Source organism: Euwallacea fornicatus, chromosome 35, assembly GCF_040115645.1.
Source record: "Euwallacea fornicatus isolate EFF26 chromosome 35, ASM4011564v1, whole genome shotgun sequence".
Classification (NCBI taxonomy): domain Eukaryota; kingdom Metazoa; phylum Arthropoda; class Insecta; order Coleoptera; family Curculionidae; genus Euwallacea; species Euwallacea fornicatus.
Window position 1 is genome coordinate 632,400 of NC_089575.1, and position 25,719 is coordinate 658,118.

Here is a 25,719-nt window from a genome sequence, read left to right on the forward strand (position 1 = left end):
TAGACCAAAAAACATGAATAAAGAGGAACAATATTTAAACAAAATCCTGCTTATACTTCAAATCTAAATTTTGGAAATAGTGTTCAGTCCTTCATCTCGTAAACATTTTTGTTCATAAAATATTTAGGGCTCATCCGTTCCACGTATTACGTACAGCAATAACCGACTTATCTAAATAGCTCCTAAACTTTAGAAGCTTTAAATTTATGAACATACGGATTTGTCTATATGGCTGTAAACATTCACTATCATTACATTACATTACATTTAACTTTACTTCAAATTCCAGGTGAAGTTGCTTTCCCAGGCAAACTAGAGCATTGAGGTATAAAAGTCCTCAAGTGTATATACATATGTATGTTTGAAGACAGTTCAGGCTTCTCTGGGAATTCCACATTCCTGCAATGAAGTATGCTAAAAGTTAATATACCCGGGGGACCAATAAACCCGCGGTATTATCAAAGCATCAAATTCAAAGGGTAGCGGCAGTACGGTTTACTGCTAGCTGATAAACGTATCTGGAATTTCCCGAGAAGTCTTAGAACCATACAATATCGGCCGCACATGGGCCATCGTCCAAGATTCAACATCTGGGGCTGCAAGATTGGTAACCGTAAATTCAGAGACTGACAAGGGGCTGGTTCCTGGTTTCTATGGAACCCAAGTTTATGGTCACTAAAAGAAGTTGGACTGAGCGACGATGGGAATTTCCAACCGCCTTGTTGGACTAACGGTTCAACCCCCTCCTGTAGGGGTGACCGAGTCTGGGGACAGGGGGGAACAGAAGAGACCAAGTTGAGTCAGTTCCGTCTGTGTTTTCTGAGGAGAATCATCTGCAATCAACCCTCGCATCGCTCACTGCATAACCAGCATAACTTACAGTGCATATACAAGCAGGGCGTGGTTTCATCACTCAAGGGACTCAATTACAAACTCTGGCAACCCAATCAAATTAGTTATTCTTGGAAACACCAGTGGCTAGTTATTCTTCAAACATCAACCAAGTACGGTCTTTTACAACCTGTTTTACTTGGAACTATGAGTTACGTCATTTACGAAATAAAGCATTAAATAATCAAACAAAAGTGCACGAATCCAGTTTTTCTCTGTCTGGAAAAAACCGGAAGTGGTTCTTCGGTATAAACTAAAACAGAACCAGCCGCGGAAACAGATACCACTAAGTGCCCTGGAGAGGTGCAACAGTCTCCCCAGAGTACAACATATGTATATACGCATTATATACGGCACTCATAAGTGCGTTTTCTTGAAGTGATAAAGTCCTGTTTCAAGTAAATTCAAATTCTACAAAACTCTGTATTCAGCCATCGAGAATTGAAAAATTTTGTAACGCCACTGAAATATCACGAACTTGCCAGCGATGTTGCCTATCCCCTTCTAGAGTTTAGCTACATTGTCTGCGAAAAGTCTGGCAACCCTGAAATATCTCGAAAAATATACAATGAAAAAAAACGTATATAAAAGTTAAAGGGAATTAAACATTATATCATTTTTCGGTATTCAGAAATGTACGAGGTGCGTCACAAAGCTGCATTGAAGTTACGTTTTTTCTTGTAGCATGGCAAACTGTCTGACATTTTCTGATTCACCCTCGTATTCTGAATACGTGTCATGTAACATGTCCTACGGCTAACTCTGGGGCCAACAGGTATCGTAGAATTAAGGAAAAAACGAAAATAATAGGAAATTACTCTAATGTTAGTGAAGTTATATTTATTAACCACATGGTCAATATGTAGTTCCTGAACTGCTTGAAAATGGACTAAATTGTAACAGAATTTTTCAGTAACACATTCTAGCATTTCAGGAGTAATGTGACAGTCAGTATTACTTCTTCTTAACTAATTTCAATCTGCCTTCAAATCAACCATTTAAATCTGCCCATTTCGTGACATATACCGTACTTTTTAGGTGGCTTCACAGAAAATAGTCAAGAGACACCAAGTCCGGTGATCTAGGGGGACTTTATTTCACTTCCACAGTCGATGAAATGCGTCATACAAGTTGTGTGTTTCTCGCATACAATGTCTGCTGTGCGGTAACCACAGTTACGTCGATTAATAACTCCATTTAGCACAAAAGTTGCCTCATCAGAAGGGATGATGTGGATGAAGTAATCGTTATTTTCTTCCCATTAACGCATCATCGCACCGCAAAATGTCTTTCTAGGGCTAAAATCTTCAGCTGAAAGTTCTTGAATTAAAACGAGTTTGTAAGGGTCAAAATGGTTTCTCTTTAACTTTATAGCTCTGATGAAGTTAAACGAAATATCACTTTGTGCGGCAGCTTTTCTCAATAATAATTGTGGATCTTTGACGAACTGCAGCAATGCATTTAAAGGATTTTCATTACAGGTTATCGCTTTTGGTCTGACAGAACGAACTTTATCATTGGATCTCCCCGTTTCTTCGAATCTACGAATTATTCTGTAGATTTCGCTATCAGTCCTCTATTGGGAAAAGCAGCTTTAAAGCTCTGTTTATCAACAAAACCTCTTGTTATGGGCAAAGTTACACGCTTCATTCTGAAATTTTGGGTGTTAAGCGCAACAGTCTGATTTTTCTATAGATTAGACAAAAAAAGACAAATCTTCGTCATCCTCATTAATGATACTTGGGATGACCTCGTAAATCATCAGATTTGTCTCATCTTCACATTGTGGGCATTTAATCCGATGAAAATCAGCTTGTTTGGTGTTCTTCGTATCTGCACTCACTAGTGAATGGCTAGAGTTAGCCATAGAATATGCTACATGAAATGTGTTGAGAATGCGACGGTGAATCAGAAAATGTTACACAACTTCAATTCACTGCTACTTCATGACGTTCCTTGTATATTTCTAAATACCGCAGAATCATATAATTTTCAGTCTTATTCAAGTTTTACATAAGAAATATTTTAATTAATCGTATATTTTTCGAGATATTTCTGGATTGTTGGACAATTCGTGCACGCTGCATATGTAATGTGAAATTCCAGTGGCGTGGCTCCCTTTTTTTTAATCTACGAATTTTTAAATAAAATAAATTGCTAAAAGCACAAAACAATAAGCGATTTTTTAAAAATTTTCCTGATTAATCTGTGACGTAATGAGCCGATACATAAAAAGTGCGTCATGTTTAAGTCACGTGGATCAGTTTGAGAGAGTTTATTGTTATAGATGCACACAATGAATGCGTTGAACAATTGCCTTTGAAAACAATATTTTATTTATGAAGTTATGAAAATCTTATGTTAATAACGCGCATGATCTCTCCGGGCTGCTCAAACGGCTCGAAGCATTGCTTCAGTATCTCGAGGCTTCAGGAAGAGCGATCTAAAGTTCAGGAGTTATTCACGATGGCAAATTTCTCATGGTGGTGGATCTTCCTAGATGCAGGTTCGATCGGGTTGGCATCGGGAGAATTAGCGGGCCAGTTCATTGTTTCTATTTCACTCTTGTGTAAAAAATGATCCACCATTTTGCCTTATGTGGGTGAGCATTATCATTCGCGCAAATTAATCTTTTCCTCATAGCTGCTGGGTAAGGAACAACAATTGGTTTAAGAGCAGCATTTAAATACCTTTGCGCGGTCAAAGCAAAATTCTCAATACAATGGACGTCCATATCCTGGTCATAGCTTGTGCAGCTTATACAGCCGACTTTCGATAATGTAAACTAATTCCAATCAAGTGAGGTTCACATGATCCAAATATTTCTATTAACGAACGTGATCTAAACAATAAACGATTTATTAAAGAAAGGTTTAATACATATACTGGTAATTCGACGTGTTCCTTTGGAGAGGTGACAAGGCATGAAGTAAGGAGTGAATTGAGTCCATATGCACATGCAAATTTTTAAATTTACTAGATTTTGAGTTAATTCACAGTTTTCTCCTTTTTGTTTCAATTCGAAGTCTCAATGATATCAGTGACTTTTCAAGACCCTTTTTTGATTTTTTTTACTTTCGCTAGTCTAATATTATGATCTTCCATATGGAGTACTTTCACACCATGCAAAATTTCATTAAAATGTCTCGAGTAGTTTCGGAAATATTTAAAAAATTGTAATTTTTTAAGGAAATTTTCACACCCTGTATTTCCGGAACGAAGCATTTTTGGGATACAGTTTGTGTAACAAAATTACCTGTATTTTAGCTGTAGAATACGCCCCCGAAGTCGTGTACCGTACTTAGGAAACAACCTGTATATGATGGACCTAAACAAGATAGCAATGTAACTTAATGTCAAAATTTTATGGCCATTTTGGAAATTTCATATGCTGAAACAGAGTATTGAGATATTTTTCTAAACATGTATGGTAGCGCTAGGTATAGGGGACTCTAGTGATGTTCGGTAGATAAGTGAATTTGACATCTAACACCAATACAACATACCGGCTGTCCCATTTAAATCAAAAAAGTTATTAAGAGTTGAAAGTTGTGCAAATTTGGAGCTGCTTTTGGAACACCCTGCACAATTTGTTGGTTTTTTGAAAATTTCAGTACAAAATTTGGTCCGTTGCTGACTTCCTGTTAAAATTTTGTTTTAAAAACTTAAATGTAGGATGAAGAATTGGACATTGAAAATTGTCTTCCATTTTGACAAAAACCGAGTTATTTAAAAAACGACTGGAGTTACATACCATAAACCTTAATCAAACTTAATTTTTTTTTAATGGTTGAATTCAAAAATGATATAACATACAGGGGTCCCAATTAAAAAAATACAACTTTGATTAATTACATGTGCTTGGGACACTCTGTATACTTTGAAAGTAATTTTAAAATGTAGCCCTACTCCATCTGTACATATCCGGAAAAAGAAACGGTTAAAAAACCTTTTGGCTTTGCCACGAAATTCCGAGGTGTTGCTCGCGGCCCACCCTGTACATACGCATGCTGTACTAGATTCTTATTTGAAAAAGTCGGCAATTTCTATCCACAATGAAGAAAATCAGGTCCTGCGCGGTAAAAAAATCGCAAATCCAGCAACTTTTTTTTTTATCGAAGTTGATCAAATCCCGAGGTGAGAAGTAGAAAATTTCCAAAGAAAATCTGTTTTCTTCTTGCAAGTGAATTTGACGATAACAAACGAAATTCCGATTTGTGCAAAAAAGATTCGTTAAAATGACTTTTATTATAGCCCGATGCGAAGAGAGATCCAAGACCTTTAAAACTAGGTATCAAACAATCCTTCTTCCCCATTCAAATCCGTAAAAAAGTGCATGTCGAAACATGTCCCTCCAGAAAAATCAATCGGCGTGGCTCGGGAAGCTTTTCCAAACACGACGGTTGAGAGATATCCGACACGGCTCCCTTCAATCGGGACACCCTGTATTAAGCAAAAAACTGCAAAAATCAGCTACGAAGTCTACAGATTAATAGCCAATAAGCAGTTAAGGCAATTAATTTATAGTAGGTCAGTAAATTACTTAAAACGAAGAAGTTGGTTAATTATTTTACTTTTAAATATGTCCAGATCGAACCAGAACGGCGTAGTGTACGTGTATATGGATCATGTTCCCACGGAACCGTCAGGATAATTCTAGCTACTTGAATCCTTTACTGGTAAACAGCAATTAGTGCAAGATATTTAACAATCTTTGTCACGCAATCAAATTCCAATAAACAAATTTGTACAATACGATACCGACAGTTATCACTTGAGTTACGGGCAAACAAAAAGTCGAAAGAGGCGCAAGCTCGACTTAAAATTTTTATTTCTGATTTCTGATTGTACATCATATTAACGTTTTTGTTAGATAAGTTTATTGTCTTTTACGACGTGGAAATTCCTTATCTACCGGTTGATAGAATGGTGCAATTTAATAAATTAATTATTTGTTGTTGAACGAAATGACAATCAATTGTGCATCTCTGCAACAGGTACCTGGAATTTAGAAGCGACCCTGTCGAAAACGCAATTTGCTATTGAAAGGTGAGTCCATTTACTTTCGTTTGCTAGGATGTGCAGGGCTGGACCGAAGCCCGGAATGAAATTAAGTCCTTTTCAACGAGCAACTTAAAAAACAAACCTTAAACGAGTGAGTTGATTTTGGATTCTGCGTGTTTTTTGGCGAACAAAATGAACCATTTTCCAAAAATTTCTTTAACGCACACAGGTATCGTGTGTGGGCTCGTTGAAAAGCTCGCGAAAAATGAAATCACACTAAACGCTCCTTTTTTATTTCAATTATGAGGTTATTAAGAAAAAAAACTCTTTTAAAAACTGAATATGGCGAACACTTTCTTAGTCGCATCTACGGGTCGTGTAACGTAGCGGGTGCTGAAAATGCCCTCCACCCTCTACATGACGTGGTCCCGGCCGATGGAAAAACCCCATAAATTTAATTCCGATACGCTGTCTTTAATTCTAAATGGGTTTTTATTTTACATCCATAAAATAGATTAACAAGCAAAGTGGTATTCGGCATATCAAGATGTACTTCATAAGGCGAAAAAATGTTGCATTTTTCATGCCAAGTTCATTACCTCGATAAACATAACATTTTTTCTAAATTGGGGCATTTTTGTGTAAAATTTAAATAAAACGTTAAATTTGCTAATTTGTGTGCCCTCCAGGGGTTCCGTTGCGACGCCAGTCGGTATTTTATACGTTGTCGACACCGCGATGTAGATTTGTCAAGATTGACGCAAGTCACTAACAACTTTTTACTTCACTAGTGTTTCCAATGGGGAAAGATAGTACGAGCATTTAATGCACAAGAGAGTCAGCAACGACATTTAATAATCCTATAATAACTATGAATAAACCTAGAATAATGGAATCTCTATGAATCTGGGATGTGAATGTCTTTTTGAATGAATGGGTCTTGACTACTTATACTGCTGTGAAACCATGGGCGTACAGCCGTTAACATGAGTTTATCTAGAGCACATCGTTAAGGGTAGTTAGTAGTAATTTAAACAGATCTTAGACCTTTGATCTAACTGAACTATATTTTGATCATTTTGTCGTATCCGAAAAAGGGATGACGTTTTTCAAACAAACCAGTACTCCAATTGCGCTGTAACATCGCCATTACGCTTTCATGAGAATCAAATAGGAGCAATGTAAGTGGGAGACAGATCCATAGGCGTAACATAGGGTGCTTGGTTTAAGGATAAGAAAGTATCTGACAGTTTTCTTTAGATTTGCTAGACAAAAACGGTATTGCCAGAAAGGCAGCACATCGAAGTTTTGACATTGTTGGGATGTGGGAATAGAATGCGAAGTCAGAGTTAAGCGTTCGCCTTATTTAATGCAAAATATCGGGCAAATGAAATTATCCAGAATACGACATTCCACAAATTCGAGCAAAATGGTATAGCGGAGGACTTGTTCAGAGGTGGTCAGCCATGTGCTTTTGGAAAAATTGATAATCGCCTTTTCTCTGAGGAAAAATTGGCCCAAAACCATACTGTGTCTAGACGCAGAATCACGAAGTTTTTGAAAACTAGAAGAAAAGAAAAAGATCCAAATAAGACGAAAACAATGGGTTTCTAATGAGCATATCCTTTCGGGATGAAGCTACCTTTTAGTCAAATCGAGAGGTCAACAGGCGCAATTATCGTTTCTGGAGTCAGGAAAATCCACACTGGATATGTAAAGCGCATACGTAGCGCCCTCAGAGACTAAACCTATGGACATGTACCATATCAACCGAATTTTAGGGCCACTCTTTTTTGAAAAAACCCCTACAGCTGAACGCTGCTTAGACATTTTAAATTTCAAAATGGCGGCTGATCTGTCTGTTATACTTCCCAACGAGGCAGATCCAGATATACTCTCCGGAACAATTTCGTTCCAGCAAGACGGCACTCTCCCATACATTGGTGTTGAAGTCTGTGGATATCTTGATGAAATATTTGCGGGTCGCTTAATCGGACGACGTGGCACTATTGAATGGCCACCCAGATCTCCAGACTTAATGCTCTTGAATTACTTTCTTTAGTGATACGCGAAAGGTAAGGTTTATACCCATAGGTTGAGACCTAAAATCTAAATTAGAGTGGACTCAAATAATATACCGGCTGAGGCCTCTTGAAACTCCATCAATGGATTTTAACATCGCCTGCGAGCATGCTAAATAGAGGGCGGCAGCCATTTTCAGCATCTGCTACGTTAAATAACCTGTAGATACGACTAAGAAAGATTTTGTAATTTTTTGGATTTATTAAAAGGTTTTTTCTTTTTTATTTCTTAATAATCACATAGCTAAAATTAAAAAAAAAATGTATGGTAAGATTTCCTTTTTCGCGAACTTCTCGACGAGCCCACACATGACACATATTCCCATTAAGAAAAAGTTCGATAGGGTTGCAGTTAAGGGGTTGAAGAAAAATATTTTACTTCATTGTCAAAAATCACCCGTTTATAAGTTTTTTTTTTAATTACTCGTTAAAAATAATTTAATTTTATTCGGAATTTTCACCGAATCGTGCATAGTTAACATTAACGTAAATAAGGTCACCAAGAGAGTGCGGCATATATTGAGCCGCAGGTTTGTTTAAAGAAACTATACAGTGTGGTAACTTTTAACCTTTAAGGTACCTATACACGTACAGTCAGCCGGCCGTCCATGATCGGATTGATAGGTACGGCCGGCCACCGTCGTCGGTTAATACACACGAACAGTTTCACTTAAAGGTATCTTTGCACGTACAGTTCGCCGGCCGGTCGTGGCCGGAGAGACCAGAGCCGGCCGGCCGCTATCGACTACACACGATCAGTCAGACGGCAGGTCAGGACCTGTCGTCCGCCGATATATGAAGGAAACTGAACTTGTGTAGTCCCGCATTTCAGTTCTTGAACTGCCGGCCCCAATGTGAGTCCGTATCAAAATTTTTACCATAAATAAACACATTGGTACATTTTACCGTACCATGGCAAATCAGCCAGAGTTTATTAAAGAGTTTACAAGTATTTATCGGAAACATCAATGCTTGTGGAAAGTTAAAGACAGGGTGTATTTTAATAACGTGCTCATGTCAATATATTCAACAGAAATCTCCAATTTTATTTTTAACATCTGTTTTTCCAATGAGCCATCATTTTTCTTAAATGATGCCATTGATCATTACAACTGCCGCCACTGATCAGATACTAATCCTAAAATCTATCGTGAGGCGCATACATAACATCAAAAACTAAATATTTAGAGAGAAATTTTTGGAAATCATTTACTCACTCTTTTTTCCTTTAATTTAATGGAAATAATTATTTACAATTATTGGGAGACGCCATTGATCCAGCTTCAACTGAAATTATTGGACACAGTTACGAATACAATGAGAACCATTTCACATTTGAACAAGGTGATGTACCTTCGCATGATGCACTGGTTGTCAGACAGTACTTGGATCGAAGATTTCAGGACGATAAATTAGAAGAAGACGGGCAATACAATGGCCTCCAGGATCACCGGATTTGTTTCCGCTAGATTTTTTTCTGTGAGGTTATTTACGATATAAAGTTTGCACGACTCGGACAGTACTTCTAGAAGACTTATGACAGTGTGTAGTCAACGAATGCTGTCAAATTACTCTAGAAATGTTTCAAATTTTCGAAATATATGTCACAAAAACATTTTTTCTGGATAATAAGCACAACGTGCCCGAGCGTTTGTCAAAAAAAAACAGTATTTCTGAAAAATTCTCTGTTTCGTTTTCGTTTGGCCACTCTGTATGTATTATTTAGATATGTTGCGTCATTTCATCCTGTATTTTAAAAAGTATGTCCGGCATGCTTCTCTTTTTCTCTATTTAATAAATGTGCAATTTTCATGTCTCCAGCACTCAGCAAAGATGTACTCCAAAAAATATCGCAAATCTAATAAGATCCAGCAATTATTCACATTTCTCCTTCAACTGGTTTCTATTGCTGTTTCTCACTTAAACAAAATTGCAATTTTTCCAAAAGTGCGGTTCTTTGTAACAGAACCGTACATTTTTCACTCAGTGGCGGGTGTAGCGGTAAGTGGATCGCCAAACCCCACACACTTGCGTGGTTCTATATTTGTCATTAATTTCACGAAATAGAACTCCAAAATTTTAGATAAATCTGTTCCAACTTTTAGAGCTCCCTGTATAGGGCTGAGAAATGACAGAGAGAGATGAGAAGTTGTATCAACATACAAACCTCATGAGGTAGAATAATTGATTCATTTACTACGTTATTTTCCGGAAAGTAAAACTCCACCAAAAATAAGCCCTAGCATGACTTTTGCAGGCATTTTTAATATAAGCCCTACCTGTAAAGTAAGCCATAGTCCAATTCGTTAACAGGACGACTCGGGGAACCCCATTTCCCAGCCTCCGTGTTGATCAGTGGCGCACGCCATTCGCCATTCACGGGTGGTGTGCTAAACGTCGTTTCAAGAACCAACCTTAAGTTGCTCATTAACTTCTTTTTACATAAAATGAGTGCAGAAAATAGAGTTACTCGATGGAATGCAGAAAAGGAATGGTTGAAGACTCCAGAGATTAAAAATTGACTGGTTTTTGTAAGGAAAGGGACATGAACCTATGAATGGTTCGAAAGTGGCGATCCGAGTACAACATCCAAAGTCAACAAGTCGACGAGGGAAATGGCAAGAATGGTAAGTGTGGATCAGGTGGGCGACCATTATTGCCTGGTTTGGAAGACATAGAATAGATTGCTGACAGAAGAACAAAGCGTTTGGTCGATCATAGGGCTGTTAGTCGAGCATTTGCTCTTGCAACGGTACCACAGCTAGACATGCCGCCCCAGACGAATTTAAATCGTCGCAACACTGGGTGGGTGGCTTGCTTCAGCCATATGAACTGAATGAAATTATTAAATTTGTTCTTGTTTTCAAGACTTTTGTTGACGGCATCGATTTCCTATGTGCGTACTCTCCAACACGATTACTACGGAAGAAACTACTCTGATCAACACTCTGAAACTGCCATTGGGGTCATAAGGGCGCTTCCCCAATCTACATTTCCTCCACTACCTACGAAAGTACCGAAAGAAAGAAAGTCCCTCCTCTAGTCATCTCTAAGGGCAAATGGCGATAATAAAGTGGATCGATGCATTCTACCAAAAGAGGTATGATCACGTGGTATTCTGCTAACACTCCTCGTGCCAAAGCCGTGAGGAACTTTCTTACGGGAAGAAACATTGATCAAATAATGATTCCGGCAGGAATTACTGCGTATCTTCATACCGTCGATTTTGCAATAAACAAATCATTTAAAGATCATTTACGTACTGAAATCAATGACTACACTAAAAATAGAATAGAGAGAAATGAACGCGGACACTTAGTCGTTACTTGGATGAAGAATGCATAGAATAATGTACCCAGACGAGAAGAGCTTATTTGAGGAGGGCGCCACTGGTCATCATGAGAGGGTCCATGATCTGTGAGGTAATGAAGATGTTACAAGTTCAGGCTGGAATTCGGGGACTGAATAATTCATCTGGATGTTCAGAAGGAGACGACGTGACTATATTTTTCGAAGATTGAAGAAATTAAATAATTTTTTCAACTTTTTCTATAATTTTTGCATATTTAAAAAAAAACAGCTTTATTACTTCAACTTGAATAAATATTAATTAAATCAAACCTTCAAAGAAGCCCTAATGCGTCTTTTGCAGCAAAAGTTAATACCAGACCAGGTCTTATTTTCGGCGAAACACGCTCTTTATACAGGGGATTAGGGAAATAACTGTCGCAAGTTTAATGATTAACAGCACGATTTTGAACAAAAAAGTCCCTTACAACAGAGGTTGAAAACCTAATAGTTGAAAAAAGGATTTTAAAGTTAGCAACCGAAAAGCTATGATAAGCTTGAACCTTTAATGAAATGTTGATAAACGCACTTGGCAAATGCTGATTGTTCGACGTTTAACGAAAAAAGTTAAAACGACTCTAGAATAACATTGCTAAAAGAAATTCGAAACTTAATTGATAAGTAATAACAGAAGTTAACCGGTAAAAGTGAACGTAAGCGGCAACGCCGCACCCTGCCAACCTGACCCTTTAACGGTTCGCCCAAGTTGACTTTGCGGGTAAAGTGATAAGGCATTGGTTCAGTAGTTCAGGTATGAGACCCAAAACCTTACTCAGGGAGATACTGAAACGAAGTAAACACCACGCGACGTTGCCAATTCTCACAAGAAATTTTGTTTTTGCTTTCCGGAGAAATTGCTATCTTTACGACACCTGCTGTAAGGAACTTTTTTTGTTCAAAACGACGTTCCTAATTATTAGTTAAATTTACGAAAGTCTTTTTCCTAACACCCAGTACCGTTTCAACAATGTGTTGGTGTTTTGATTGTGAACCCACAATTAGTCTAAAAATACGTTTGAAATAATGTTCCACAATTGTGATCTTAACTACGAAGGTATGTGCGCAGACCATTACGTCACGGCGTCATAGTACTATGATAAGCTAAGATTTAGGTAATATCTAGCGGTTGAGTAACCGCATTAAGGGGATCGCCACGTAGTACTCGCTTTTCCGCGGCGCCTCATTGGTTTACCCGCAAAGTTTAATCAGATTTTTCCTAACACGAACTGAAAATGCATTTTTAACGATATTTTCACTTGTTCCCGTAAAAAAGCACACATTTCGGCCGACGTACAAACTCTTTTCCCAAAATTCAGGTTAAAGGAACGGGGGGAAAGTACTACGTCGGACTAATCCCCTTAACGTAATACACTGTACAAACGTGATTCAATCGAAAGCCTTCATAAAATCGCCCAACTCGCCCACACCATTACATCAGAAATAGCGGGGCCAAAACCAGGTTGATTTTCGAACAGGTAGCAGGTGTCCATACACGCACGGATTTATCTATCCCTTTGCAACGTTGCGGTTTAATTGCGCGTATCCGTCAAATAATGGGTGGATTTCCGTGGCAGGGAATCACAGGGGTGTGTGCACAATTTTATTTTGTTACTTTGACTTCTTTATGTTGAAAAAAAGGCGTTGTTTATACCGAAATACACTACTCGACGATCGAAGGGGACATTTAAGAAAAAATTATGTTTAGTAAATAAAAGAGGGAATAAGCTGCAGGGAAATATTTTTTACAAAAGGGCCTGAAAGTGCAATTAAAGTGGGGAATTAAGGGAGATCCCAAACACGGAGAGACAACATAAAAAATAACAAATTTTGAATTGTTGAAAAATAACAAAGTTAAAGCTCTTTAGAACAGAAATTGCCTCATTATCTTAAAAGGCTTTATAGTGTGCAGGACTTCCAGTGCTTGTCCCTAGGGCTCCTACTCTGGAAGACCCCTAATCCATATGGATCACCCCTAATTATCGACAAATTCTTGAGGCGTGGCTGCCCAAATTGTTTGCAACGCATTGGCCATGTCTTCTGAAGTTTGGAAGAATTGTAGGAGTGAGTTTAGACATCAAGACATACCGCTCCCCAAGCCATAACACCAAGTGTTACGGCTGTGTGGCGCCTTTCACAAAACTGCTAACTTCTTCTTTCACTTCGATGTCGTCTGATCCTTCTGCGACCATCACTGACCTACAAAAAAAATCGCGACTCGTCACTGAAGATGATATTGTTCCACTGATGATTTCAGCCAACTGGTTGTGGACATCAGGCCTATCTGGAAACTTGGTGTTGTGCGATTAGCGGAAGCCATAAATTTGGGCTAAGGGCTAAACGGAGAGCAAAAGACGATTTTTTTCTGTAAACTGTTGCCATCGACACCCGACGATTTGGAGCTACCATCCAATCTACTGCAGCAGACATTGTTGTTCGAAATCGATCACCAATGGCCATCCGTCTAAGAAGTCGATCTTCACGTGCATTGCTGCTCAGGGGAGGACGTCCGGCTGGACGGTGACGCCGAATCTCTTCTCCAGACCACGAAGATGATATCCTGGCAATAGTGGTGCGGTTCCAATTCTTTCTTTGGGCGGTTTCACGAAGTTACGAAAAGAAAGTCCGCCCTCATTCATGCCGATGGTTTGCACTCTATCACAATCCGAGCCGTGAGAGAAATGTCGACGTTCTCCCGCACATTTTAAGGTATTTTATTGACAGTTCAGCAACAGAATAAACTGATATTTCTATGTAAATATCATTTTGTTCATCAACAATTGAATCAACAATCTAGAAGATAAAAAAGCCATTGGCGTCTCTTCCTTTTTCTTTGAAACTGCGACCACTGACACCTTGTTAAAAAGCATTATTTTGCCAAAATTACAAGATTTAATTATTATTATTACTGGGTGGTGCATTTGGGACGAAAATGAGTGTAGACATTTACTAACAGGAAATGGGCAGTGCCGATTCTGACAACAATCCTATATCATCCCTGCCACCGAATCGCACTGGTGAGAGCAGTCATCTGTCGCGACAAAAGAAGCGTTCACTGTTGCCATATACACCAAAAGTATGGAAACTTATTATTTCTTAAGCACTGTGACAACAACTTTATTATCTTAAATTTTTTTATGTTAAAAAGTCGTTTGTCATAGACAAACAAATTATTGCTCGAAAATATTCGTTCGATTTTAGCTATTTAAGTTTTTTTGGAGATGAGACCTAAATTTGGTCGGCGAAAGGTACGGAACCTAAAAGCAAAATGGGTTCTATTATGTTTTACTTTGACTTGAATAGATCTGTTCGTGGTGAACATCTTCCAGTGCTGTGAGCAATAAAAAATATTTTTCATCGAACTTAAAAAGTAAAATGATAGAGCTACACGAGGCAGGAGCTGTGCAAATCACCATAAGGCGGAATTTTAATATTTTAAAAAGAACTGTTTCAAAAATGATCCGAAAGTACAACCAGAGAGGCACAACTGCAATTGCTTTAAAGTCAGGAAGACCTGCAGTGTCGAGTGAAAGGGCAGAAGAATTGTAAAACGAAGTTCATTGGCAGATCGAAGCACATCTACCGAAATCGCCAAAGAAATTGGCGATATGGGCACCGTGGTATCATCATGAACTGTTAGATAACGTCTAAGTGGTCAGGGATTACTTGGAAGAGTTGCAGTAAGAAAACTTTTAACTTCAAAAAGAATCGAAAGGCGCGACTCAAATTTGCACGTCAACACCTATCTTGAGCACCGACCAAGTGGAACTCCGACCTTTCTAGTGATGAAAGTGAGTTATAGCTATTTGAAATGGAAAATGTGTGGAAGAAGACCAAAAGGTAAAAGATGTGATTATCAGCATCAATTCCCTTCTGCGAAACACGGAAGAGGCAGAGTGATGGTGTGGCTCTACTTTGCCAGATCTGGCACTGGGCCTGAAAAAACCTAATCCAACTTAAACGTGTAATGGATCGTCTTGTCTATCGAGATTGTTGAAACATAATATGTTGCCTTGTGCCGAAGAAGAAATGTCTTTACAATGGGTTTTTCCACAACATATCGATCTCAAGTGCTGTTTAGGCCAGGGGCTTTTAGCCTCTGCCTAACAGAATCGACTGCCTCACAAGGCACCCGAGGAGGTATCTCCCTTTCGCTGGTGAGAGTTGTTACGATTCGAAGGACCAGACGATGCTTCGTCAATTGAGATATATGGGGTCCAAGGGCTCGGGGAAAACCAACTTTGTAGCGCGAACTAATGAATTTACTTCACACTACAGATATCACTCTAATTTACACACTACAGCTTTGCATCTTTATATACACTACAGATTTACAGAGTCAGTACTGGGTTGCTCGAGATCTGAGAAGGTTTACGTGTACGGTTAGAGAGTCGTTTTACATATAAGTTACGGAATAGAGGTTTGAGACAGAGAGTTTCGCGTTCACGGATCGGGAAGTGTCCGAGAAAATGAGAGAGAGAGAGAGTTGAGCGACCGACCGTGAATATTTAGGGTATAACAGAGTTAGAGTTGAGAGCAAGAGGGTGTTTCCGTTCGCGAACACTGGTTTTTGAGTAATGTTATGAGACAGAGATTTGAGACAGAGAGCTTTGTGTAGAGAGAGAGTTCGCGAGCACTGGTTTTCGGATAATGTCTTGGTAAGAACTGTTGGATTTTTTGCCTCCCAGGGATGGTGGGGCTGGAGGGAGATCACCACGATAATCCCTCGACCAATCCCAACGGACACCGCCCTCTGGTTCGTGGGAAGCTTTTTCCCAAAAGTTTCCACCGTCAAAGCTCAGATGTGGCTCGCTGGTTCCTTTGGTATTTTTATTGCTGTCCTCCATCAACCAGAAGAGCGATAAATCAAGAAACCAGTGGCATCACTGTGGCCGGGTTTAGGCACCTAGGGGTAAGTGCTGCATCGGGGGGTGCGATGCCGCAGATGTGTATTGGAATTGTCCCAAGGTCTCTAAGGCCTAATTGGAACCCAGCGATGCCGCTGATTTATGTTGGGTTTTTTCCCAACGAGTGCAAATCGCGTTTAGTTAAAAAATGGTTAACTGAAAATAACGGCCCTCTAATGGATTGGCCGTCCCAGTCACCAGATCTAAACCCCATCAAGGATCTCTAGGAGCATTTGAACCGACAAGTTCAGCAAAACAAAAATTGCCAGTGTTAATGGACTATTCAATTTATGAAATGAAGAATGGGAAGAGATTTCTACGCAACGCTGTGCTTGTCTGGCCGATTCCATGCCACGACCATGCGCACCAGTCATTAGGCCAAAGGATTGCGTAATAAAACGCTGAATGTTCGACGAAAGTTATTAAGAAAAAAAAACTTTATTTCATCCTTTGGACCACCAATTTTTTTCTTAAAGTGTAATAAAGCCGATGTAGATTGTTTTTGAATTTCCACATCCGTTTGTGTTTAATATTATTTAATAATATCTTTTCAGTTTAATTGCCTCGTTTCTATGGTACAGAACAGTAACGTTTTGAAATAAATCAAGTTTCCACACTTTCGGTCATCACTTCACTTACATACAGGGTGAGCCGGGAGGATCGTGCCAAACTTCAGGAGCGTGTTGTACATGAAAAATAAATGTAAAAAAACTCAAATGTTTTTATCAGATTTTCGTTTGTTTACAAGTTATAGCGTAAATAAAATTAAAACATAAAATTAAAAAAATTTATAAATTTCATAAGAAATTACATAAATTAACGTTTGGATATCATAGTAAATGTTCAACAATATTGCCATTAACTTTAAGCATTTTCGGCTTCGTCTATGAAGAGCATTCGTTGCGCTCCTGATTGTTTCATGTCTTTCTTTAATGGCAGCTGCAGCATTTCTAATGCGTTGAATTAGTGCATCTTGAGTGTCCACTTTTACTCTGTACATTTCAGTTTTAAACCAACCCAAAAAACAATAGTCTAGTGGTGTCAGGTCTGGAGACCTTGGAGGCCAACTAATAGGGCCACCACGACCAATCCAACGTCCAGGAAACGTTTCGTCTAAATGTTGCTTAACCTTGACGTTTTAATTTTATTTACGCTATAACTTGTAAACAAACGAATATCGGATAACAACATTTGAGTTTTTTTACATTTATTTTTCATGTACAACACGCCCCTGAAGTTTGGCACGATCCTCCCGACTCACCCTGTATAACTGCACTCATGATTTTCGGCTGATGCGGCCAGTAGACCACGTCGTGTGTGGAATTCACGTCTATTCCAAAATTTCAGCGCATGCGCGCAGCGCAAAGCTTCATTCACCAAACTATATGGATTCTAATCGGTGTTGATGTAGGCTGTGAACTGTACGGGCTGTAGTATATTAATACAGGGCCTTGATCTCGTGCGAAATATCAAGTGGACAATATTACAGAAAGTCACGTTGAAGGACTTTAAACTAAATTAAATTAATTCAAATAAAAACAATTTGCGAACTTCAAATCGGCGACTTTTTTCGAAGTTTTTAATTTCGGTGTATTTTCACATGTAGCGCAGTGCCGGGTTACGTAAAATTTCGAAATTGTTTTGACTGCTTAGGTGCATGTGCACATCATTTAACCAGCATTAAAAGCCTTCGAGAAATTTATTGTTTAAACAAACTGTTCCCGACTAATAAAACAATCAATCAGTGTCAATTGTTTCGAATTTTATTAATCAATCGTTGGTCAGTGATCCCTCTGGTAAAGTATTTTTAGTTTCAAACACTCTCACTTCTTATTAATTGTCGTTAGAAGTGAAATAGAAAAGTTCACAATGCCCATGATGGAGGAAGTCCTTTACGTCTTCAACATTGGTAAGTGTTGTCGTCGGACGTGTAGATTTAGATCAAAGCTGTACTGAAGACAACATCTCTGCCGAACCGTTAAATTAACGTGCGGCAGCGACATACATGCAGCGCAAGACGCAACTATACGGGGTGTTAACTTGAAAACGGACCACCGTAAATATGCCAAAAAAACGTCGCTTTTCTTTTCAAGAGGGGCATTCTTTAAGGCTGTTAAGTTGCGTGAACCTTTTTGGGGGGTCGCCAGCAATCGCTAAAATCTTAAAGGGGTGAGGGGGTTGAGTCCGATCTCATTTGAAAGGGATTTTAATTACCGTTCCGAAGCTTAGGTACTAACCGTATTGTAGAAAAATTGTTTAATAATGTTTTAAGTGTTCAAAACGATCTTCATTATTTCCTAAACGGAAATAAAGTTTATTTTCAAACTCTACTCTAACGTTCACAGAAACTACTATTTGAATTTCCCTACAAGCAGATGTTATTATTCTCTCCAATCCTTCCAAATGCTGAGGCTGGCTTTTATAAACAACAGATAATTATTTCCGTTTTTACATATTTGTTTATTTATGTTTATATATTGTTAAGATGGTTTCCTAAAAATAATACACTCACTTCCACATGAAATGCACCACCCAGTAATACTAATAATCGAGTCTTGTAATTGTGGCAAAATAATGCTTCATAATGGAGTATCAAATGATCAGACTTTCAGTAGAAAGATACAACACTTGTTAATTAAAAAAATAATAATGAGGGACATCGCCTCGTACGGCAATGCGAGCGCGTGCTCTTCGCGGCATGCTTTGCGACAAATGATCAATATCCTCCTGGGGTATTTCATTCCACGCTACCTCGAGATGATGTCGTAGGTCATCCACATTGTTTGGAGGCCTCGGTAAATTTCGAAGACGGCGACTCACCATGTCCCAAAGATGTTCGATGGGCGCTAGGTCTGGAGACCGTGCAGGCCAAGGCAGTATTTCTAATTGTGCTTCTTTCAGGTATTGTCGAGTAATGTTCGCACTATGTGGTCTTGCATTATCCTATTGGAAAATGCCATTTGGTACAGTTTGCATGAAGGGTACTAATACTGGCCTCAGAACGTTGTTAATGTAGCGACGTGTGTTTAGGGTGCTTGGAATAAACAAAAGAGAAGATTTTCGACCAACACATATCGCACCCCAGACCATGACATCGGGTGTTAAAGCTGTGTGGCGCCTTTCACAAAATTGCAAATTTCTTCTTTCACCTCGGTATCGTCTAACTCTTTTACGACCATCATTGATCCATAAACGAAATCGCGACTCGTCACTGAAGACGATATTGTTCCACTAATGAGTCCAATCAACTCGTTCTTGACACCAGGCCAATCTGGAAGCTTGATGTTGGGCGGTTGGTGGCAGTCGTAGATTTGGGCGATATGAATGCAGGCCGAAAGACGAAATTCTTCCGTAAACTGTTGCCATCGACACCTGACGATTTGGAGCTCCCATCCAATCTACTGCAACAGACATTGTTGTTCGAAATCGATCACCAATGGCCATCCGTCTAAGAAGTCGATCTTCACGTGCATTGCTGCTACGGGGAGGACGTCCAGCTGGACGATGTTGCTGAACCCTTTCTTCAGATCATGGAGACCATATTCTCGCAATCGTGGTGTGGTTCCGATTGATTCATCGGGCAATCTCACCAAAGAAAGTCCACCCTCCTTCATGTCGATAATTCGCCCTCTATCAAAATCTAAAACGTGGGGAAAACTTCGATGCTGTCTCACTGGGGGCATTTTGAGATGTCTTGTTCACAGTCCAACAACAACAAAATAAACTGATATTTCCATGTAAATATTATTTTATTTATTTACAATTGAATAAAAAACCTAAAAGGTCAATGACAAAAAAACCACCAGCATTCTTACTTTTTTACTGAAAGTCTGATCATTTGATACTCCATTATAAAGCATTATTTTGCCAAAGTTACAAGACTTAGTAGATTAGTATTACTGGGTGGTGCATTTCATGTAAAAGTGAGTGTACAACCACATCTCGACGAACACTGTTTTATTTCCTCAGGATCGGGAATTGAACGTCCCACCATACCAAAAAATGCATCGGAGTCATCCCCCGAGTGCATCTGCTTATTCTCCAAGGAATTAACATAAAACATTCCACCTTCCTCCCCCGCTTGCAACCCTCTGTCACTTTTTTCACATCTGCGTTAATGCGAACTGATAAGTAGATCTGCCATCGCTTTCTCGTCTTTGTGCTTGAGGCAGATGATGAGCGAGTCCCCTCATCCTTCATGATCAATGATTTATTCTAATGAGTGCTAAGGACGATGGGATTACTCAATTTTTTGTTAAATTATTATTGTAAATTTTATTACGCGGATTAAAGAGTGGTAATAACGTATCATAAGATCTTCATTATCAGAGGAGATGCAGCCCCACCGTTTGCGCCGTCTTTATACAGCGGCTACCCGATAGGTTTCCTGGCAAATGAGTCGGTTGAAGAGTGGGTGGCCTCTGCGATCGCCAAATTTAACACTTCTGGATTTTATTTCTAGGCAGATCTCAAATCTGTTTTTTGTAAAACCCAGCCTCAAGATTTGGAAGGATCGAAGAGAAGATGTATAGCTATGTGTAGCACAATTCAAGTAGAAGTTTTGTAAATGTCAAAGTATAGTTTTGTGGGATTCCCATCCACATCGCCATGTTATTTATGGTTGAGTCTGTTACATGTTAAACGTCGAAAAGTCAAATTCGTAAATTACTGGACTCAAAGGGCAGTTCTGGGCTTGCTAGAAGAAACGTAAAACAGATCCACCATATGTTTCATCTAGGGTATTGTGAAGGTTCTCCGCCTACAGACTGATATCAGCGATTTGACCATTCGCAGAACTCGCGAGTTGACATATTAATGGCAAAATCCCATTAAGGTACATGTTGGGATCACTTCCACCCTGAAAACCCTGACCCATGGGAAAGTATCCAACCAGGTCAACGAAGGGTGATCCAAACTTTACGAGATCGGAAACCCAGAAGACGAAGTCAGTTCGGTTGACCAAAAACACACGACGAATCTCCCCAACCCATAACCATTTTTGTTCGATTCGACCTTTAGAAACTAATAGAGAGATTTGTTGAGGTTACGTGGTAGTGCCTCTCTCGCCCATGGTCCTGCTTTTTCGTGGTGGTATCCACGTGTAGAATAATACCTGGTATCGGAGGTTCCTTCCCTGGGACTCCAACAGTTTGAGAATAGACTTTTTTTATATAAAAAAGTTTTAAAAATAATCGGCAGTATTTTGAACACTTAAAACATTAACAAACAATTTTCCTATGATACGTTGATACCTAAGTTTATTTACGATTTGGACACGACTTTAGGAAAACTTTTTAAGTAAAAAAACAGGTATACTTGGAAAGGTAATTGAAAGATCCTTCAAATGTGGTATAAATCAACCCCTCTTGCCATTTAAGATTTCAGCGGTGGTATAAACTCACGCATATTTGCGTATTTTCGAAGTGTCGAGGGTGGTTCGTTTCCAAATTGACACGGAGTGGACCAAATTCATTTGAAATTCGAGCAATGATTTTTGAAAAAAAAAACTCTCGAATTTGGTGTTCCTTAATTTCTAGATTTGCCTCCTTTACATGAGAAATAACCAAATTGAGTAACGCATTGACACACGCAAATAATACAAATGTGAATAACACATTGGCGAAGACCTTCATGTTTCTTCGTATCAGGCTGTTTTCTTCATCATTTTTAACTTAACTTCTTTTGCCGATCTGACAACTACACTCACAGTAATCAAAACCTTTTAAGAATATAGTATATGCAGGGTGGCCAAACAAAACCGAAACTGAGAAACCCTGTATATTATTTTGAAAAAGGGCGGGGCGCGTCGATTTTATTATCGAGGGGGAAACATTTGTGACGTATTTCCGGTCCCCTATCTGCAACACCCTAAGAAGAGGGGACTTCACTCCTAAAATTTTAAATGGAAAGAGGAGTGGAGTAGCATCTTGTTTGAAAAGTCGCTTCATTCTTTTCACAATGGTGTCATGATTACATTTTTCATTTTTTCTTAGTTATCGAAAAAAGCTGTTTTAAATGTAAACTGGACTGAGACGGATTACTTCTACATTAGTTGCATAAATGTTAAAGATGTTGACCATTTGCTTCCATAAAATTGTAAAAATTTGACTGAAAATCCTGTCGGACATTTTGTAACATTCCGCTAGTAATTTGGCGGCATTCGTCGATTACACACTGTCGTAAGTCTTCTAGAAATACTGGCCGAGTTGTGCAATCGTAAATAACCTCACAGAAAAAAATCTAGCGGAAACAAATCTGGTGATCCTGGAGGCCAATGTATTGCCCGTCGTCTTCTAATTTATCGTCCTGGAAGTCTTTGATCCAAGCACTGTCTGTATAATGCGGAGGTGCACCACCTCGTTGGAATATGAACTGGTTGTCGTTGTATTCCTCGTTGTGTTCAATAATTTCCGTGGAAACCGGATTATTGGCGTCGGTTAATAATTGTAAATACTTATGCCCATTTGAATGACCATCTAAGAAAGAACCGACCAAATGATCTCCAAAAATTTCTGCCCAGACATTTATTTTTTGATGTTGTTGTGTGTGTGTTCCTCACGATTCTAGAATTTGTCTCGTTTACAGTAGCAGCAGTTGTAGGCTATTGGCGGCTGTGCTCTGGGGAGACTGTTGCACCTCTCCAGGGCACTTAGTGGTATCTGCTTCCGCGGCTGGTTCTGTTTTAGTTTATACCGAAGAACCACTTCCGGTTTTTTCCAGACAGAGAAAAACTGGATTCATGCACTCTTGTTTGATTATTTAATGCTTTATTTCGTAAATGATGTAACTCATAGTTCCAAGTAAAACACGTTGTAAAAGACCGTACTTGGTTGATGTTTGAAGAATAAGTAGCCACTGGTGTTTCCGAGAATAACTAGTTTGATTGAGTTGCAAGAGTTTGTAATTGAGTCCCTTGAGTGATGAAACCACACCCTGCTTGTATATGCACTGTAAGTTATGCTGGTCATGCACTAAGCGATGCGAGGGTCGATTGCAGATGATTCTTCTTAGAAAACACAGATGGAACTGACTCAACTTGGTCTCTTCTGTTCCCCCCTGTCCCCAGACTCGGTCACCCCTACAGGAGGGGGTTGAACCGTTAGTCCAACAAGGCGGTTGAAAATTCCCATCGTCGCTCAGTCCAACTTCTTTTAGTGACCATAAACTTGGGTTCCATAGAAACCAGGAACCAGCCCCTTGTCAGTCTCTGAATTTACGGTTACCAATCTTGCAGCCCCAGATGTTGAATCTTGGACGATGGCCCATGTGCGGCCGATATTGTATGGTTCTAAGACTTCTCGGAAAATTCCAGATACGTTTATCAGCTAGCAGTAAACCGTACTGCCGTTACCCTTTGAATTTGATGCTTTGATAATACCGCGGGTTTATTGGTTCCCCGGGTATATTAACTTTTAGTATACTTCATCGCAGGAATCCGGAATTTCCAGAAAAGTCTGAACTCTTTTCAGAGAACGATGTCGTTTAAGGAAAAAGGAGGCTCATCAGAGAAACAGATATTAAAAAGAGAATTTGAGTTCTCTGCGACTCTCTCACGCGTAACTTTTCAAAATTTTGCACGGTAGTCAGAGCCGGCTCGAGTAAATTCTCGTGCCAAATGGATTTTGTACGAATGAAAATAAAGTTTTTTTTATGTTTCGAACGCTGGTATGCAGAAGACTAGATGGAGTCCTAATCCAATAGTCCTAAAAGCGCACCTTTAGCAGCTTCGTGCGTTACAAGCTTTTCCACGGTTCGTGTCTCGTTACACGTGGACCGACCTGACGAAATTTTTGTATTGATTTAAAAACTTATTTTTTACGAAGATGCTTCGTTTAGCGTTATTGATCAAACGCTTTGGATATCCTGAAAAAAGAACGACAATTTTAATCCTCTCTGCAATCGACTAAACCACCATCAAGATTGAACGCAATTTGAATAGAGAATAAGAAATTTCCAGTGAACACTACAATTCAATCATGTTTTCACCAGCGCATATTTAAGTAAACAACAAAGAATTTTCGGAATTTTGACACTTTCTATCGTGGTTAGATCATTTGAATAAGATTTAGTGCTTTTATTCTGGATAATCGATGCAATAAATCTAGAGTGTACGCCACCGCTGTGCAGGGAATTAAAAGACTTTTCAAACGAGGCGCCACTGGACTACCCCTGCAATTAAACTGTTAAAGAAAAAGGCCTTCGAAACGTTTTTAATGACTTTATTAGAGTTGTCTACAGTATTGAAGCTTAGAAAAGACTGAACTTATTATGACTAAAACTTAAAGGAACCAAAAAAAACATTAGCCTAATGCTGATTAAGCAAACACACAAATCCATCCATTGAATGATGCATTCAGCAGTAAAATGATATTGGTCCTAAAACCAAAATTTAAGATGCCGAAAGGGATTCAAATTTCTTATATGGTTTGTTTATTACAATTCTAACATAAACATTTTAGACCCCCCCCCCCCCCCTCAAACAGTACTGTTAAATTTCTCTCTTTCGTTTTCGATTGCCTGCTCCGTATAATCTCAACTGAGTAACAACCGTCCTTGCATTATACAGGGGATAATGCCTTAAATATCCCAGATTTTTTACAAGAAAAAAATAGCACGACATTTTTGACAAAATACCAAAAGATAATATTGCACATGCTGTTACGCGTGAAACGGGTGTGCGGAAATGCGAACAAAATGCATTTAGGTACATAATCACAATTTCAGACCCAAAAGAGAAAATGCGGTTTCCCTCTTGGTCCCAAACGCAAAAAACCCTCAGCAGAAAAAAGTTCGTGGTACAGGAGGATGACACAAAACTAGCCAAGGTTCTGACCACGCTTGATCTCACTGCTCTTGGAGTTGGTAGTACTTTGGGAGTGGGAGTATACGTTTTGGCTGGTGAAGTTGCTAAGACCACCGCAGGACCAGCTGTGATAATATCGTTCCTAATTGCGGCATTGGCCTCTATATTAGCAGGTAAGAGAGTTAAGAGGTTGATTTGTCTTCTATTGAGTGTCACTTTGCGCATCTTTTACATATGTTAAAAATGTCCACCGGATTCACAAAGGTAACGAAATTCATCTAATATCTGCACGGCAAATCGGTAATATAGAAGTCGTCCCAAAGATTTCGATAGAGTATTTCATGAGAGTGTTAGACGATTTTGGACCATTGACGATACGAGAAGCCCTTACCCTCGAGTTCTTTTAGAAAGCCGAAAGCCCTTTTCAAAAGTCAAATATTATTAGGTCAGCTCTTTTACGTAGGATATGGCATGATGATGAGCTACCTATAGCAAGATTCTTACCTTATTCTCAGTGACGGTGTCACGAGGGGATTTTGGCAGGCGAGTTATATCTTTGGTCGAAATCCATATTATAAAACCGGCGAATTAGTATACAGTGCGACTGCATTGTCATCTCCTCCCCCCCTCTCTGTTTCCCTTTTTAACATTTTTTTTTTTTTTTTTTGCGAGGAGGTGGAAATCTTCT

At 39.1% G+C, this 25,719-nt stretch overlaps 1 protein-coding gene across 4 annotated transcripts in view; it reads left to right on the plus strand.

Annotated features, from left to right (window-relative positions):
• Positions 1–5,736: 5,736 nt before the first annotated feature.
• Positions 5,737–25,719, plus strand: part of LOC136348739 (cationic amino acid transporter 2) — a 39,793-nt gene continuing 19,810 nt past the window's right edge. The window contains exons 1-3 of one of the 4 annotated variants that reach the window (XM_066299859.1): positions 17,608–18,024; positions 18,076–18,137; positions 24,953–25,204. In XM_066299859.1, coding sequence (XP_066155956.1) covers positions 18,098–18,137; positions 24,953–25,204 — 292 coding nt within the window. In that variant the 5' untranslated portion in view covers positions 17,608–18,024; positions 18,076–18,097. Of the gene's footprint in view, positions 5,941–12,283; positions 12,379–17,607; positions 18,138–24,952; positions 25,205–25,719 lie in introns of those variants that run through there. The other 3 variants (XM_066299861.1, XM_066299860.1, XM_066299858.1) reach the window with 3 other exon arrangements.